Below are 16576 nucleotides of genomic sequence, written 5' to 3'. Positions count from 1 at the left end.
AAGGCTAGGCACTTTAGAAATGTGTGAGTTACGGACAGGAATCACTGTGTGTGGACAGTGTTACCGTCCCTGTTTTCCTGGTGGGGAAGCTGAGGTGGAGGATTTCCCTTTGTTCTTCCCCTTTCTTTCCACAAGTTCCCTACCCTACTATGCATTTTCATTCTCGTTCTATAATACCACGAATAGGAATCCATGGGTAAAGTGCAACAAGTTAGTTGAGTTTACTTTTTTAACGCAAGCTATTTACACACATTTATCCTTGTTATAGAGGTATATACTGAATTATATAGGAAGCACTAAAGGTCAAGACTGGGAAGACCTGTAGGAGATGAAATAAAGCACAAAAGTGACATTGTGCAAGGCTCCCAAGATACGTAACCTCACATGCGGCATGAAGGCAGCTGTGCCAGTACCTCAAGAATTCCTACACTCATTTCAGAAATGTTTCACCTGGAAAGCTGCTAAAGATCTTGGGTTGAGCAAACTCCTGTCACTCCATCAGCAAGTTACATACAGTGCTAGAATTGGATCCTTTTTTCTCCTGTGAATGAGGACAAGTTCCACACTGTGGATCTGCTGCTTGTTTGTTTCCCTTTTTTTTTTTTCTCTTCCCCCCCCCCCCCCCCCCCCCCCCCAAGACAAAGCCTCCCTGAACACTGTCTTTACTCCATCTCCAATCCACGGCCACCTTCCCTTACCCCGGGAAAGCTGCAGTCCTGCCTTTTTCTATAGGACAGTTGCCAAAACTATTGCACCATAAATGCCAAGCCCCGGTTTACCTGTATTAGGGCTCCATTCACATACTGTTTTCTTTGGGCAGAACCACATACCTGCAGGGCAGCTTTACTACATCCTGCCTTTCCTTTGTAGACACAGGAGCTGTTGTTACTCATAGTGTGTTTGTCATGGACTTGTTCTATGTGGGGATTGTCATGATCCCTTTCTGTGCCTGCTTCGTAGGTATTTATTCCTGTTGGCATCTAGAAATCATGTTTGGGAGGGATCTTGGAACTTGAGTTCAAACAAATATGGCCATAAAATGTGAACTGCGGAGGGGCAAGGTTCTGGATCCTATGTTGTATTAGTCGGTTTATCCTTGGTTCCTATCAGTAATGGGGGAATTACCTGACTGTGCAGGTGAGTGCCAGTGGAGCAGGTTAAGTGACATGCCTAAAGCCAGCTGGGACTACTAGGACAGAGTAAATAATTGAAGCCGGACCCGCTGGTGCCTTTAGAAAGCCAAATTTCTCTTTCAAAGCCTCTGGCTTCCCCTGTGGCCTGAGTATCCTGAAATGAAGCTCACCCTCAGCGAGGCGAGAGCAGTCACCAGAAGAAATGAAGGGGTGAGCAGCACCTTGCGAACATGTTCTCTCTACAGCAGTCACAAACCAGTATCTTTCCTACTATCTGCCAGGAGTAATAAGTAAATAAATAAATAAAAGTACCCCCTCTTACATCTGCAATCATTGCAGCTTTCTAGCTCCTATTATCCCAATTATGTAAAGCCTTTGGAGAGGGGCTGCTGGATCAGACAGACTGTCGTGTCAGGTCATGCTGAAATCCGTATTCCTAGAATGAATCCCGAGAACGGCTCCGATGGGTCACACTAAAGGTCTGCCTCGCTGCATAGCTGGCGTCTGACAACAGCCGGTGGCTGTAGCCTTAGGAAAGGTGTTGGCAGAAATGAAGGCAGCGCAGTCTGATCTTCCCCTGCATCGTACCCTTGCCCTGATTCATAGCAAAGCTGTGGCTGTGCAGCTTTCCCCCGTTGTTCCTGTGGAGCAGTTCATCCGAGGTGAATGGAGTGGTGCCAGGAGGCGTCCCGCAGCCCCTGCTTTGCAGGGTGGCATCTCGGATCAAAGGAATAAAACTTTGTGCTTTAAGAAACCCTAGCCCTCCGCTCTCCTGAGAAGTTGAGCAGCCACTGGAATTTGTCTTGGAGTTTTACTGAAATAGTACTCAGTCTGTCTTTTCGTTTCGGTGTCTGTAGGATTCTTTCTGGTGGGTGAGGCTGGGGTTTTTTTTAGCCCTTCCTATGTTGAAAGCATGTAAGTGTAGTAACTCCACCACGCTCCTTTAGGAAAGACAAATATTATTACATGGTGGGAAAAAGCAAAGCAGAGAGATTGTGACTCAAAGGGCTCTGAATCATGACTGGCATGGAGGAAGCTCTTGGCCCTGTTCAGAGTCTCTGACCCCAAGTGTTTTCCTATTTTTACTGAGCCCGTTTGTCTGGCACTGATATGTTTTTAAGGGCTGAATACAGTCGCTTCCGCTGCTTTTCAGTTTTGGACTGTGTAGAAAGCTTTTGCCTTTTATGTACACCACCACCATCCCACAGTCCATCCAGCAGACTCTGTACGGAACCAGAACATGAAAAACAGCCCTGAGAAAGTCGGTATTTAATGTGGAGGCTGAAGCAGCTATTGTCAAAGAAACAGCATGCCTAAATGGGGAAGGGAATGTCACTGTCGCACCTCTAAGGGCTGTCTTCACTAACGGGAAAAGTGTGCGTTAGCTCATCCTTTAAATATTCCTCTGTAAACAAGGAGAGTTTTATTTTTAGCATAATTGCTGGTCGAAGTGAATCCTGGATCCTCAGTTCCCTCCCCATCCTCCCCATTGGGATTCACTAGAGGTGCTTTTATCAGATGAATTGTGATATGTGCTTAGTGATATTTCACTGTGTTTTCTTCTCTCCCCCTCACCTCCCCCTTGTAGCACAGACATCCTGTAAGTTGACCTTGCTACCCTTTATTTTCTCCTCGCCTGTATATCTGGACAGGGCTGGACTTGATGCTTGATGCTGAAAAGCCCCCAAGCCCGGGCATGCCGTGTCTTTCTAATTAGATGCACCTTATCTCCCCTGAACAGCATGGTGTGGAGGGGCCCTGGAACAGGGGGTTACATTTGGGGGAGGTGGTGGGGCACGTTTGTCGGCATGGTTCCTCGCTGCTTGCTTTCAGCTGTGTGCCGAAGCAGGTCAGCCAAAAGCCCAGCTTGTGCTGTCCTGTGACCTGTGCGGGGCTGTCCTTCCCAATGAAAACAGCTCTGGGTCATTTCAGTCTCACCCACTCCAAATGCTCAGACACCCCCAAAGTGCCAAAGGGGCTTGATACCAAAAAAAGTGAATCTGAAATTCCTTCTTTACTTCTGGCTTTCATTCTTGTAGGATATATCGGATCACGTGCTTTTCTTTGCGAAGACGTCCAACTCTTCCATCTCTCCAAACTTCAAATGCTCTTGTGTTGAGATGACACTAGATCCTAGGGGTTGGGGGGCGGGGGGGAGCCAATGATCCTGAAAGCAGGCATCGTGTTCTGGGACGTGCAGTCTGCTGCACTGGGACTGGCTTTGCCCTTCCCTGCCTAAAGATCCCCTACAAGCAGCCTTTAGCTGTGCAATATATGGCCGCTGAAATCCTCTCGGCCTGATGCATATTGCTGTTGTGCTGTGGCTCTCAGACCCCTGTGAATGAATGATGCAACTCGTGTCCCTTCTTGCCTGCGTGTGCTCTGAGTCACTGGGAAGTCCTGTCCCTCTCGGCGCTCGCTCGAGCGGGAATGTGAAGTCTAATCGTTGCTGTCAGACCCAGATAGTGCAGTTCCTGAAGACTGAGCTCTCTGAACCCAGCCCGTAGGTACATCTGAGCCTGTCCGTGGCCACATATTCCAGGAAGGCTATTCCCAGCTCTGGTGTGGGCTCTCTGCACAATTCCCTGAACTCTTACTAATGCAGTTGCTTTCCCACAGGCAGGGCAGGACACAGGGTGGCAGCGTGCCAGTAAGACCCTTTTAAACGCCCAAATATTCCTTCCTCCTCCCACGGTTTTCTTAGTTTGCAGTTACTGCTGGGAGGCAGGGTACGAGGCTGCGGGAACGTGCCTTTGCTCCGAGCTGACAAGACGTGAGCAGCTCCGGTGCGTGGTCCTGCTGCAAGCTGGAGAGCAAAGGCGATTTGCGCTGCCAGTCCCGTGCAACCCGTCTCACGTTGGAGGTGAGGTAATGAATACACGGTGTGCTGGTGCCCGTGTCCTTCACGTGCACGTGTACGCTCGGCTGGATACTGGTCTGTAGTCGGGAGGTAACCTTGCTTCAGAACAGGGGTGCGTCGTGGTTTTCCCTGTGATGCTCAGCATGTGTTGAGGGTCTTAAGGCACTGGGTGCTCTTGTTGGGCCGTAACCAAGCTGACTAGCGGTATTTCTGCCTCCCACCTTTATCCATCGCCTTCCTCTGGCCCCGTGTGGCTCAGCCCCATGTCAGGCTTGTGGCCAGACTCTCCACTGGCAATCTCCTGGAGAGATTGGTGACCTGATAAAGATGCTGCTGAGCCCCCTCTTATCTCTGGGGGTTTCGTTAAGGCTGAAATATCTACCTCAGATGCTCTGGGCTTTAAACTGTGAGTGTAGATATAGCCCGTAACCTCGGGAGAGGGTGATCTGCATCTGAGCTGAATATTTTGGGGAGCTTCGGCTCTGGCCGAGGCAGCGTGGTCCTGTGAAAACGAGCCACAGGATGTGGGAAAGAGCCTTTGCCAGGAGGACAGAGGCCAGCCTGGAAAGGATCCCACAGGGAAAAGCCTCCAGCTGCAGAAGAAGGGTTGAGATCTGCTCCTCCCCGAGCTGCTCGGTGACTGGTTGGCTCCGGGCACTGGTGACAAACTGGTGTGGAAGCAGTGAGGGGTGGCTTGGTGCAAGGGAGAGGAGGAGGAGGAGGGGAGGGCATCCAGCATGTGGGGCACTGTCATTCTCTGCGTGACATTTGCCCATCTCTCTAACAAGCAACAGGCTCTGGGGAGCGAGCAGGGCACAAAAATAGTAAGTGACTTGGAAGAGCAATAAAGGGTTTAGCCATTATTTTCTCTGAAGCAGGTGAAATTTGGCCTGTCAGCAGCTTTAGGGCTTTAGCCGAGCCCTGGTTTGTGCTGTCCCTCGCCTGGTAGGAGTGCCAGACTGGATAGCGGCAGGAGCGGGCAATAGAGGAGGGTGATGGGGGAACAAGGGCAAAAAAAAGGTAGGAAATAAGGCTTGGTTTATTGCATTAACCACCAAGCAATTTGTAGGTAGTGGGAGCTTCCCGGCAAGCAAAACGCTGCAGGGGGAGGCAGCACAATCAAGTCCCAGAGTGAATCTGAGCCGTTGCGCTGGCCCGCTCTGTGCAGCCCTCTCTTCCATCCCCGTGGTGGGCAGCCCTGGTGAGCATCTCCGAAAGCCTGCAGCAGCATCCCTGGCACCACCGGTCGAGCGGGGCAAGCAGAGGATGAGGGTTTCCCGAGATCCCGTCTGTGCTGCAGACCTGCGGGTGTTGGTCTCATAACTTGCCGAATGCGTCAGGACAGAGACATCTCTTCCCTTCTGTTTATGGAGTGAGCAGCCAGGGTATGGCCCCCATAGCCTTTTAGGTGCTATTGTTATACAAATAACTATATATCAGCTCTGGAAGCTTGTCCTGACTTTTCTAAGGTGTTTTCACACAACAGCAGCGTTAAATTGGATCGACTTAACAGGGGTTGCGGCCAAGCGCTTTGATGCTAATGGTTGCAGGAAGAGCTTTTATTTATACGCCCTCAGAAGTGTACTTCCCGGTGCAGCGGGACAGTTCCTTGTCCCAAGGAGCGTACGCGCTATTCAAACCACCTGTTGCCAAAATGAAAAACAGAATAGAGAAGTGTGTGGCTGCAGAGCCTTGCTTTTGAAAAATTTCTATTTTAGGAAGAGACTCTTTCTGTTTGCTTAAGTTTTAGCAAAAAGCAAAGGCCAAGTTGTCATAATTTGTTTTGCATTTTCAATGTTTCCAGGAAAACTGATGTGTCTCTTTTTGTCCATTTCCCTTAGTGCTCCTCACAGCAGTGAACTGCTACAGCGTGAAAGCTGCTACTCGTGTTCAGGATGCCTTTGCTGCGGCAAAACTGCTGGCGCTGGCTCTGATCATCATTCTTGGCTTCGTGCAGCTTGCAAAGGGTGAGTATATTTGCTTTTTCTTTTGAGGGTGGTGTGCAGTTAAAGCAGAATCTGGGAATTGGGGATAAAGCCCAAGAGTCCTAACCTAGGCATTTCAGAGCTAGCAGAAGTGCTTTACAAATGTCTTTTGTTCTCTTGCATGCTTGGGTGATACTTCAGCTCACACTTTGCAAAAGGCTGAGTGCTTTTGTGCATTTTATTTGTGAGATTTTGTATTTATCTTGCTGAAGTTACACTTGATTTCATGCTACCGAAACCCAGCGTATACCACCCATGGTCTTTTCCACTTAATGCAGTCACTGTGTGGCCTCTCCCTTCAAGGTTGCAGAGCTGCCAAGTCTACAGGGAATGAAAATTTTGGTGCTATGGCTCTTGGAAGTCTTTCTGTAACTGGTGGCTGGTCGTGGCCATTTGCTGGTAGAGAAATATCTGCATGTGCAGACCAACCCCTGGTAATTTTCATTCTTTCACAAACTGCCCCTGCACATTTCCCTTCTTCCTGCTTCAGGTGTGTAATAGCTTGATTGAGTCCATGGGGTCACACAGGGACGCCTGGGTCAGGCAAGGCTGCAGAAACCGCGTGATGAACGGTGATATTGGGGCTCTCAGCTGACACCAGTACGCATGTCTGTCAACTAGCATCTAAAAAAGAAGATAAAAATGGGAAGGTGAAGCAAATTTTCTGGTGGTTTTGCTTGTTTTCTTCATGCACACTTAAAATCCTCTCAAACCTAGGGAGATATTTTGTTCCAAGCCCATCTGATTAACTAATCCACACAGATAGGCTTTACTGTGTGCTTTTTTTTTCTGCAAGTTTTGTGAAAATAAACTTTTCTTAGAGAACAGTACAGGCCCTATTTGTTAAATGTGGATAAAAGACTATAGATAGTCCCGCCTGTCTCTGTACTGGCAAGTGTGTGTGTGTATGTTTGTGTGTGCACATGCGTCTTTTTAATTCCTGTCTCAGCTATGGGAGCCAGTGCTGTCTTTGCAGAATTTCTTGCTTTATCAAAGGTTTTATTTTCTTCCAGCTCAGTGCCTATGCTCAACAGGAACATTGTTTGGGGCTTATCATAAAATATACCTCCTTCCTCTTCATAACTCCCCAGGCTGCTTTGCTCAACATTTTTTCTCTCTTAGAAGGAAAAGGATAAGGAAACATAAATCTCTGTTAGTTCTTTAACATTTTAGCAATAAAAGGTCTTTACAGTTGTCCTTTGTTTGTAGATGATAATCTTAATTTGTATCTTCAGAATCACCTTCTCTCCCTCTGTACTGTTCTTTTGTTGAGGGTGAGTCACATTCTGCCCTGGTTCCTCAGTTATAAATACATGGTGTTTCCATAGACTTGTATCTTATACCAATAAGAGGTTTCAGTTTTCTGTACAAAACCCCCACATCCTATGCTCCTCTGTCTCAGAAGCTTTTTACCTCCTATAAACCCTGTTACAGTTTCAAGTTTTTGGTAGGTCTGGAGAGATACCGCTGTGACTTGTGCTCATCTTGCAGTACAGCTCATTTCATGTGACATTTAGTTTCTCGCTAAACCACCTGGCCACTTCAGAGTGAAAGGTAATAAGATCAAAAGCTATAGTTAAATGATAACATCTGACGGCAAAGACCTTTTCTTCCTGCCTGTGCACACCATGCTCAGCGTAAAGCAAGCTGGTTCAGAGTGGGAACCTTGGGATCTACAGAGGATGCTCCTCCCAAATCCCACGTGTATGCTTTGTCCTAAGTGGCACACTACTGCTTGTCTGAATTCCTATTTTACAACATACTGCCTGGGATTCTGCCTGTGGTCTGACATGGATTTTATTAATCTCCTTATGGAAGTTGCAAGCTCTCTGGTAAGTCCTTAAGAATGTGCAAGCTCCTTTCATAGGCCCTTCCTTATCTTCCACATATGTTTTGCAACTTACTCAACTTTTCTTTAAATCATTCCAGGTAACTGGATGCTTTTATGTAGCAGGGATGCATCAAGAAAGTGTCTTTTTCTTCTTTTTTCTTCAAGGAAAGTATAGTGGCATCACTTAAAGTATACCGAAAATGGGAAAGCGATGCACTGTTCTCTGTCTTTGTTGGGACAAAAAATAATGGGCGCAAGCTGAGAGACAAGGGAAATTTAAATTAGCCATTAGAAAAACACTTTTAACTGTAACACAGAGCTCAAGTAGATTGTCCAGAGAGGCTGTCTCGCTGGAGATTCACAAGAACAGGTTAATAAACGTCTTTCAGGAATGGTTTAAGTGAGTTGAACCTGCCTTGGAGCAGGGGGACAAACCTGGTGTGGCTGGAAGCCGCCGTGTCTGTGCTCTCTGAGGCTGTGCTGTGCATTAGTGGTACAGCACGGAGCTGCTGGACCTTCTCCAGGCGAAATACTACAGACCTAGTCTTTTAAAGTGCTGACGCTTCTAAATGGGTAACTTTTTTTCTAAAAGCCTGTTTAACCTCTGAGTAGGTGGGTGATCCTGAGTCCCATACATAAGCACAGTGCCATGCCTTTACTGCTCCTCTGCGTGCCCTTTTTTTCTGTTACACCCATTGAAATGCTCTTTGGACAAAGAGGACTCTTACCGCTACCAGCTGGATAAATTCAGTCCCAAGCTGGCAGCTATTATTGGGGTGTAATCCATGCCAAGTTGATTTGTCTGGGGCTGCAGTTTCAGTGGTGAAGGGGTTGTGTGTTCCCATGACACTCCGGATAGTGCCTGAGCAGTGCTGATTAATTTGCTTTAGTGGCTCCTGTCCCGTTGCTGGTTTATGTTTACAGTATCCATAAACAGAGAAGAGGACCAACACCACAACTGCTTGCTCAAATGTGGAAACTTCTGAGACTTCACAGAAGTATGTCTTTCTCTGTATTGACCTCCAACCTTCAGCTTTTCGCTTTTTTTCTTTTTATCCTTTCATTGGATATTTTCATTATTTTCAGAAAAGCAGTAACATCTCAAGACAAAGAAGTATGTGGCAATATTACCACACAGAAAATAGCGTTTCCTTGTCATCTTTCTGTGGACAGCTGTTTTGCATCACTTCTTTCATGCAACTTCAAAAGGAGGGTAGAAGTTGGTTTCCTACTTAGCCTTTCAACTACTTGAAAGTTGACTCAGTATGGCTGACCCACTTGGGATGCAATTATTTTACTAATACAGAAGTTACACTTTTAAAAGCCTTTGTGGGGCTGGAGTTGTGTTGCTTTAAAAGTTAAGTGTCCTGGACTGGGTGTGTAAAACCTTATATATTGACCCGCAACTGTACAGCCCGCCAGCCTGCAGCACTTAAATAGTAGAAATAACTTACAGCATAGACAGGATCAGGATTTTTTCACTCCAGTGTTACAAAAACAAGGCTTATTTTTGGTTCTACTGTTTTACCAGCTCTCACAAATCACCTTCTGTCCAGCCACCTCTGGTATTTTTTGGCCATATTCTTGACCTGCCTGAGACTAGATCTTGCAGCTGGTTTGGATGTGCAGTGGCTGGGCAGGTTTAAGGGATGTTTTCTGCACTGGGTGTGATGCAGAGGTCTGTGGTTAGGTCTGCAGCTGTGCTCTTCGTACCCGATTACCCTGCACCTCACAGTGCCTTAAAAACTAACCTAGGCATGAAATGGTAAAAAAAAAAAAGTGCTAATTTTTAATGACACACTCATGATTTTTACATGTGAGGAAATTCAGGAAAGGTTTCAATGTCAAAAAATTCTAAAAAAAACTTATCACAGACGTGTTTCAGGTGATACATTCTTTTCTGTTGTTGATGTCCTAGGGTTTCTTAAATGTTTATCTGCCCTTAGGCAGCTCAAGCAGCAAGGTGCTGTCCCTGCCTGCTGCATGCTCGGGAGTGCTGCGGTGCTGGGCTCCAGCCCTCGCCGTGATTCTTCACCAGCAGTTCTACTTAAAAAAAAGAATTGGGCATTTGGGACTTAGGGAAATCAAATTTAACACTTGTTTTATTGAATTATTTTTATTGAACTTATCGTCCCTTTTCCCTCTTAATGCCTGATTTCTGATCTTAAATTTCTCATCTGCGGTGCCTCGAGTGCCGGTTTGATGGCAGCAGCATTATTCTCTCTAACTCCCTTCATTGGGCTTGTCAGAGACCAGCAGAGTTGCATGTGCTGAACAAGCACGGGGTGAATTAAGGACACAGTAGGCAGGTCTAGCTCCAGACATTTGCCACAGGGAGCTTAGACTAGGTAGGGAGTTTTGGTTTTCATCTTGTTTTTTCTTTAAATAGATGTGTACCGTATCAGCCAGCACTGGCACCCCCCACCCTAGTGTCATTTGCTCTTTGTAAAAGGTATTTAGAGGTGCAGTTGTGGCTGGCAAATTCTGAACTCAACATGTTACTGGCTGGGGTTAAACCATGACAGTTGGTTTCTGAAAGTACTGAAATGAAAATTCAAACCTTCAGTCATTAATGCATGCTTAGCATGTCTATGAAGCCTCCTAAAAAATACTATAAAAAGTACTCCAGCTGCGAGGCAACATCTTGGAGCTGTGGGTGTGTGCACACATCTGGGTACTACTTTCATTTATCGAATCCCTTTGACCATTTGGTCTCTGTCTTTCTCTGTGAGGGTTATTTTGCTGTTTCCCTGTCCAAACTTTTTTCTTTGCCCTTTTTTCTGAAAAGTCCTGTGATTAAGAAAGACGAGAGGGAGGGAAAGTTTACTCGCTCTTCCTTTCCTCCCAGACTTCCTTCTCTGCTGCCAGTGTATCAGCTGAACGTCCCCAAAAAAACCCCTTGAGCCAGATCTGGAGTGGGACCGGGGTCTGAGCGGATGAGCTCTGCAAGCAGCAAAGGCGAAGATAGAGCTGTAAGCCTGGGGAGGGCAGGGCTGCTCTGGAGGGGTCCTGCTGACAGGGCAAAAAAACTTGATTTCGTGCCTGGTAATTAAAATCTCAGGCTCCCTCAGGTCTCAAAGCACAATGGCACACAGTTACTAAGAGAAAACAAGAGTGGTCGTTGTCTGAATTCTCTTGGGTTCGTACCTCCATTTAATCACGCTTGGCCATCCAGAGATGAATGAGTGCTTCACATAGCTAAAGAAATCTGCCACAAGTTTTCCTTTGACCCGGTCTCATCTCTCGTGTCCGTAGCGTGAACCTGAGAGTGAACCTGATCGGCAGGTTGGTGTTTAGGAGTTGTTTTCAGTTCTTTTTTTTTTTTTTTTTCTGTTTCCTGTGACATTAGTCATGACCTGCTTTTTTGCTAACTGAGGGTAGATGCAGAAATACCTTTGCACACACGGTGCGGTGTTGTACGCAGCAGGGTAGCCGTCGTGCTGGTGTCTGTGCCTGGAGGGACAAGATCACCCAAGGGACCGGCTCTTGGACACAGCCTGGGACACGAGAACCAACTGATGGTGGAGCTGTAGGTATCTGAGATGAGTTTGGAGCCCAAAACCAAACTAGATGGGTGTTTGCCCAGCCAGCCTGTGACTAACTCGCACCGTAGATCCTTTTTGGCAGAGAAGAGGCAAAGCCTATGGATAGTAAAGGTCCATCAAGCTTTGAATGTGTCCCTGCAAGTTGGGGCTGAGGCTCGTGCACAAAAGATTGCGAGAAAAGCGTGCCCTGCAGCTGCCCGTGCTGTTTCTTGTTATACTGGCATTCCGAAATGCCACTATAACATGATTTTCCAGCAGTAAGCTTTGAGGGAAAGCTATTGTGCTTCCCTTACTCACCCTCTTGTTCAGGGAACTTGCGGAAAGTGGAAGACCATACCAAAGGAGAGCACGAACAAGGAAGCTGGGAAAGCTGCCAGCATCCTGCACCTCTAAATCACATCAACCACATGTTGGAGATTAATCAGGCGTCTTAACGCTGGAGGGTTGATACAACACAATTATTTTTTATGGGCCTCTTGCTCTCTAATCTTTGATTTCTTTTCCAGCCAAAGGTGGATGCAAATGCTGAGGCCAGGTGGGCATGGCAGGTTGGCGTGCTATGCAGCTTTGCCTGCTCTGGTTTGGAGTGAGCAGCAGTTCATTTCTGCTCAGACAATTTTTTTCCTGCCCTCTCAGCCCAGAAAATTTTTGGCAATTATAGATTCAAGGATAGAGTTCAGCCTGCTGGGGCTTTTGCGTTTTACAAGTGCAAAGTTGCCTGTCCGAAAATAAATAGGATGCATTTAATAACAACAACAAAAAAACCCAAAATACAGCAGCAGTCGGTCAGTGACCTGTGCTTCTTGTTACGAACACTGTGAGTTGGAGTGCGTCTGTATGCAGAGGCTGGAAGCTTGGCCTTTAATGATGGTGCGAACTGTTTGTTTAACATTGCGTCTGGAGGCTCATAGCTGCGTTAACTCTTCAGGGTGGAAATGTGCCTTGACATCTGAAAAACCGCTTTATCCAAGGAGCTGTGGATTGTAGCGTGTTGCTCGGTTTTTGGTATCCTGAATGAACTGCCAAATGCTAAGCTGGATCAAGGTAGGTGTCTTGCATTGGAGGCTGAGGAGGGCATCTGGGACGTGCCAAGGGGACCCTGCTCACCGCTGCTGTGGGCCGAGTGGGTTTTAAGGCAGCTGACATGAGAGGCTCTGTTGGCTTCTCATTTTTCCGAGTGCAGCTATCCCAGCAATGCAGACATATTTAACTAGAGAGCAGCTAATACTTTGGTATTCGCTTCTTTGCATCTCTGTCTGGATCTCCTCTCACTGTCTTTCTAAAGTCTTTGGATGCAGCAGAAGCAGTTGTTCATACCGAAGGTGTTTCACTGCAGTCAATAGCTCTGTGTTGTGTGTGTACACATGTGCTTTCGCTTGCAATTTATTGATCCTTTCCCACAGCCTTCAACTGCTGGGCTGAAATTAATGGCCTTGCCTGTGGTGCTAGAGGTGTGGGTGACAGGCAGGAGGATTTGCCCTCCCCAAATGTTCTTGGCTCTCCTGCACGTCAAGCTGGTTGGCTTTGGCTAGCTCCTCCAGAGCCTGGTCAGGTGGCTCATTCTTGTTTGTCATTCTCGATCACAAGTTTCTATGGATGTGGATTGAACCTGTTGCGCAGATACGAAAAGGAAAAATAAGCTTATGGAAGTGGCTGGAAACCCACTGGGTGGTTTGTTTAGGGTTTGCTCCTTGCTGTTACTCTGTCCAGATCGGGATAGACAAAGGGCCGTTTAGGAAACACCTTTCCATGCTGTGCTAACGATCAAAGGGAACCTGTTCATTCAGGGTCCCTGCGCTGCTTCTGTGCTTTCTGGCTCCCGGAGGAGGCACGGCGATTTGCATGCTGTGCATCGCTCCAGGGCTCTTTATTTTTCATCAGCAAACATTATGCCAGCAGACAGGAAGGTTCTGAAAATCGAGAAGTGTTTGCTTAGGAGGAAGAGGGTAAAAGGTTTTTTGGTGATACCAGCCAGATGCAGAGGTGGTGGGAAAGGTAACAAAATGCCCAAGTAGTGTCCTGGTGGACCATTGCAAAAGGAGGAGTTGCAAAGCTCGAGTAATGTGTGGGGTAGAGTGAATCCAGGAGCCCAGACCTGTGGCTTCACCTTGGAGAAGAAATTTTCAGACCCATGAACTCATCTGCTACGGGACCCAAGTTTAATAGCTGCTGTTCAAGACTGCTCAATGCCAAGCTGTCTGCAGAGCGGCAGCGATCAGAGAGGAGCAAAGAGGTGGCGTGGCTACCGAGCGTGTGTTTCCCAGGGAGCTCCGAGCTGCCGAAGAGATGCTCTCCTGACCCTGGCCCCCACGTGTTTCTTGCCGTATTGTTTTCTGACTCAGTTGATCGAACTCGCTGCTTTTCTCAGGAAATGGCTCAACAGCTGAGTGGATCTTCTCCTCTGGGTTTTTTTGTATATACAACACGTTTCTCCCTGGCTCGGTTTCTTCCACGAGCGAGACGCGCTGAGGGCCCCCCCTTCTCTTGCTGAGCTCTCTAGATGGCTGTGTTCCCTCTCCTCACTGTTTAGGCAAGTTAAAAATATTTAATTATCATTAAATGCTTTCTGCAAGAGAAGATTGCCGTGCTGTTAAAACCGGAATGGACATGACTGGGGAGCAAATGAACATTTTTCAAAGAAAGGGTCTGAACATGCAGCGTGCGGACCCAAAATAGGTCCCTCCCGCAGAAAAGCCCCAGGTGACCCAGCGCTTGCCGGCGCAATTACCAGCATCTTGGCAGCTGGCAAGATCAGCAAATGGGGTTTATGTCAGAGCTTGTTACCTTAATTTGGTTAATTGTAGAGCAGAGTGCAGTTGAACAGCCAGTTCAAACCAGGTTTTAGATCACCGGGGTGCCGGGCATAGGCAGGGCATTGCCTAGAGAGCAGCCGTGGCCGCGTGGGCTGGGGAGGACGGGGGCAGGGGGAGCCGGGAGGGTGGGCAGAGCGTGGCTTTGCCTGGGATGCTCTCGCTGACGGACGTCTCGCTCCGTGGGAGCAGTCGAGGCCGTGCTTGGCAGCCTCAACCCTTGATTTGATCCAAAGTCTGCAATTCAAGCCTCCGAAGTCCAGAGGCTCGAGTTGCACGTTGAGGCTTGAAAGATGGAGGGTGTCTGGAACTGAGGTTCGTACCTCCATTTTGAACAGCAGGTCCTAATGAGCATTTGTATTAGAGGCAGGAGGTAACAGTGACCATGCTGGACCATCTGCCCAGTATCCCCAGTCTCCAGCTGGGGCCAGTAGCATCAGTGGGTAAGAACGGGGGGGATGTGGTGCTTTCTGGGTATTTTCTGAGCCTCCACTGCACCTATGGGTCTTCTGCACCAGAGGAGGTATCTTTGTGTGATGGATTTCTCTTCCAAGGGTCTGTCTAACAACTACTTGAACCTCCGTCTAATTGTGCGTGGGGCTGTTAACGAGATCAGGGCAAGACGTGTGCAGTGAGAGCTCACCCACTGTATCTGGGATACCCTTCTGGCATCACCGCTGGAGCTTGGCATTTTTGACCCCAAGACCTATAATGTGGCACCAGTTACGTCTGTAAAGGCATCGCTGGCGGGCACAAATTATTATCTTTCTGGTGATCTGCTGGCCAGCAGAGTGGGACAGAGCTTTTTTGCAGTGATGGCAGGAGAGGACAGCTGCTCTGCTGGGATGTGATCTTTGGGGTGTGTTTGTGAAGGTGCTGGGATGTGATCTTTGGGGTGTGTTTGTTAAGGAGCCCAGGCTCCTCTCATGCAACCAGGAAGCAATAAAGCATGAAAGAAGCAAACATCGTGGCAAAGGAGCATCATGTGGACACCTGAGAACGTGAGCTTGCCCCCTTGCAGTGGGAAGAGATAAATCTCAGCTCCTCTGGTTATTTAATCCTGTTCTGACATGTTGCTAAATCCATTTTACCGTGGGAGCATAGAGACGTGAAGTTTAGCAACTTGCAGCAAATTTTTGGAGAGCTACAACTCTCGCTAGGTGAGGCAGGGAGAGGGCAGCGAGGTGTCAGCTCCTCAAGCATTGAGGAGGAACAAAAAGCCCCTTCCTTCCTACCTACTCTTCTCTCCTGGCTGCCTCCACGCTGACTTGCCACTCCTTTGCTAGTAGCTGCATTTCAGTGCTTCCAAGAGCTGGGTTAGGTGCATGCCGCAGAGGTGTGCAAGTAATTAGTTATGTCCTACCCATCCATCCTTCCATCCGCCACCCCCGCCCACCCACAGTGCAATGAAATACTAAGCTTTGTTTTTATTTCTTTGCTTCAGTGCCGCTCCTGTACGGCCCCACGCTGCCTTTCCCTCCTCTTTGCTCACATGTCCTGGAGGGCAGCACTCCTCCTGACACACAGCCAAAATGTCTGTACAGCCCAGCGGGCCACCGAATTGGGCTTGGACCCTTCCTTGCCCAGAGGCTGAAGATGCCCGCAGTTCTCAAGCGGGTGGCACATCTTGAAGCCAAGGCACGTGGTTTCAGTCTGGGGACCACCGATGCTCTTCTCTTCTCCTGGCCAGCTGGGCGAGGGCATCAGCTCAGCACATGGTTTCTGTCTGAGGTTTGGGAAGGCAGAGAACGAAACCTGCAGATGCCTCAGAAAAAGGAACGTTTGGCTTGGGAGATTTTTGCCCAAAAGAGGCTTTTTGATGGAAGCTGGTGTCCAGCTGTGGCCAAGAAATGCGAGGGTGAGTCTGCAGCGTGATGCTGCTTGTGCCCTGGTGGCTCCCGGATCGGAGCATCCTCCTGACGTGGTAAAGGTGGTGATCCCTCGGCCTCGGTGGGAGCTGGGCTACTGGCAGAGCACAAGCAGACCTTTGAGAAGAGACATCCCAAGGGGTGTCTGAAATGCCTGGAGAGCTCTCCTGCTCTCCCAGTCCATCCGTGTGCTGTTCCATAGCTAATTACAGTCACAGTTAACAGAAAGCATATCTTAGTCCCATAACAAAAGACCTGGAAAGAACTAGACTGGTAATTATTCATGAGGGGCAGAAAATAAACTCAGGAAAGCTGAGCCCGAGGGATCCAGCAGAATGTGATACCGGGCACACCCACCTCCTGCTCAACTTTTTTATTCACAGCCAGGCCGGGGCATTAATGCTAAATTAAGATTATATGACTGAACCTATAAACCAGGAACTAGGGTTAAGCTCACAGCATCATATCAGTCTTTTTGCATTTCCTGGCTTTTCTATTACACTCCAATGTACATTTTCTGTCCTTTTTAAAAACAATTGGTGCA

General features: G+C 47.9%; 1 protein-coding gene across 1 annotated transcript in view; it reads left to right on the top strand.

Annotated features, from left to right (window-relative positions):
* Positions 1–16576, top strand: part of SLC7A5 (solute carrier family 7 member 5) — a 41196-nt gene that overhangs the window by 8322 nt on the left and 16298 nt on the right. The window contains exon 2 of the mRNA XM_049804223.1: positions 5835–5960. Coding sequence (XP_049660180.1) covers positions 5835–5960 — 126 coding nt within the window. The remainder of the gene's footprint in view (positions 1–5834; positions 5961–16576) is intronic.

The sequence above is a fragment of the Accipiter gentilis genome, chromosome 7, assembly GCF_929443795.1.
Source record: "Accipiter gentilis chromosome 7, bAccGen1.1, whole genome shotgun sequence".
Classification (NCBI taxonomy): Eukaryota; Metazoa; Chordata; class Aves; order Accipitriformes; family Accipitridae; genus Astur; species Astur gentilis.
Note: the sequence above shows the minus strand (reverse complement) of the source record. Positions and strands in the feature narration are given on the sequence as shown.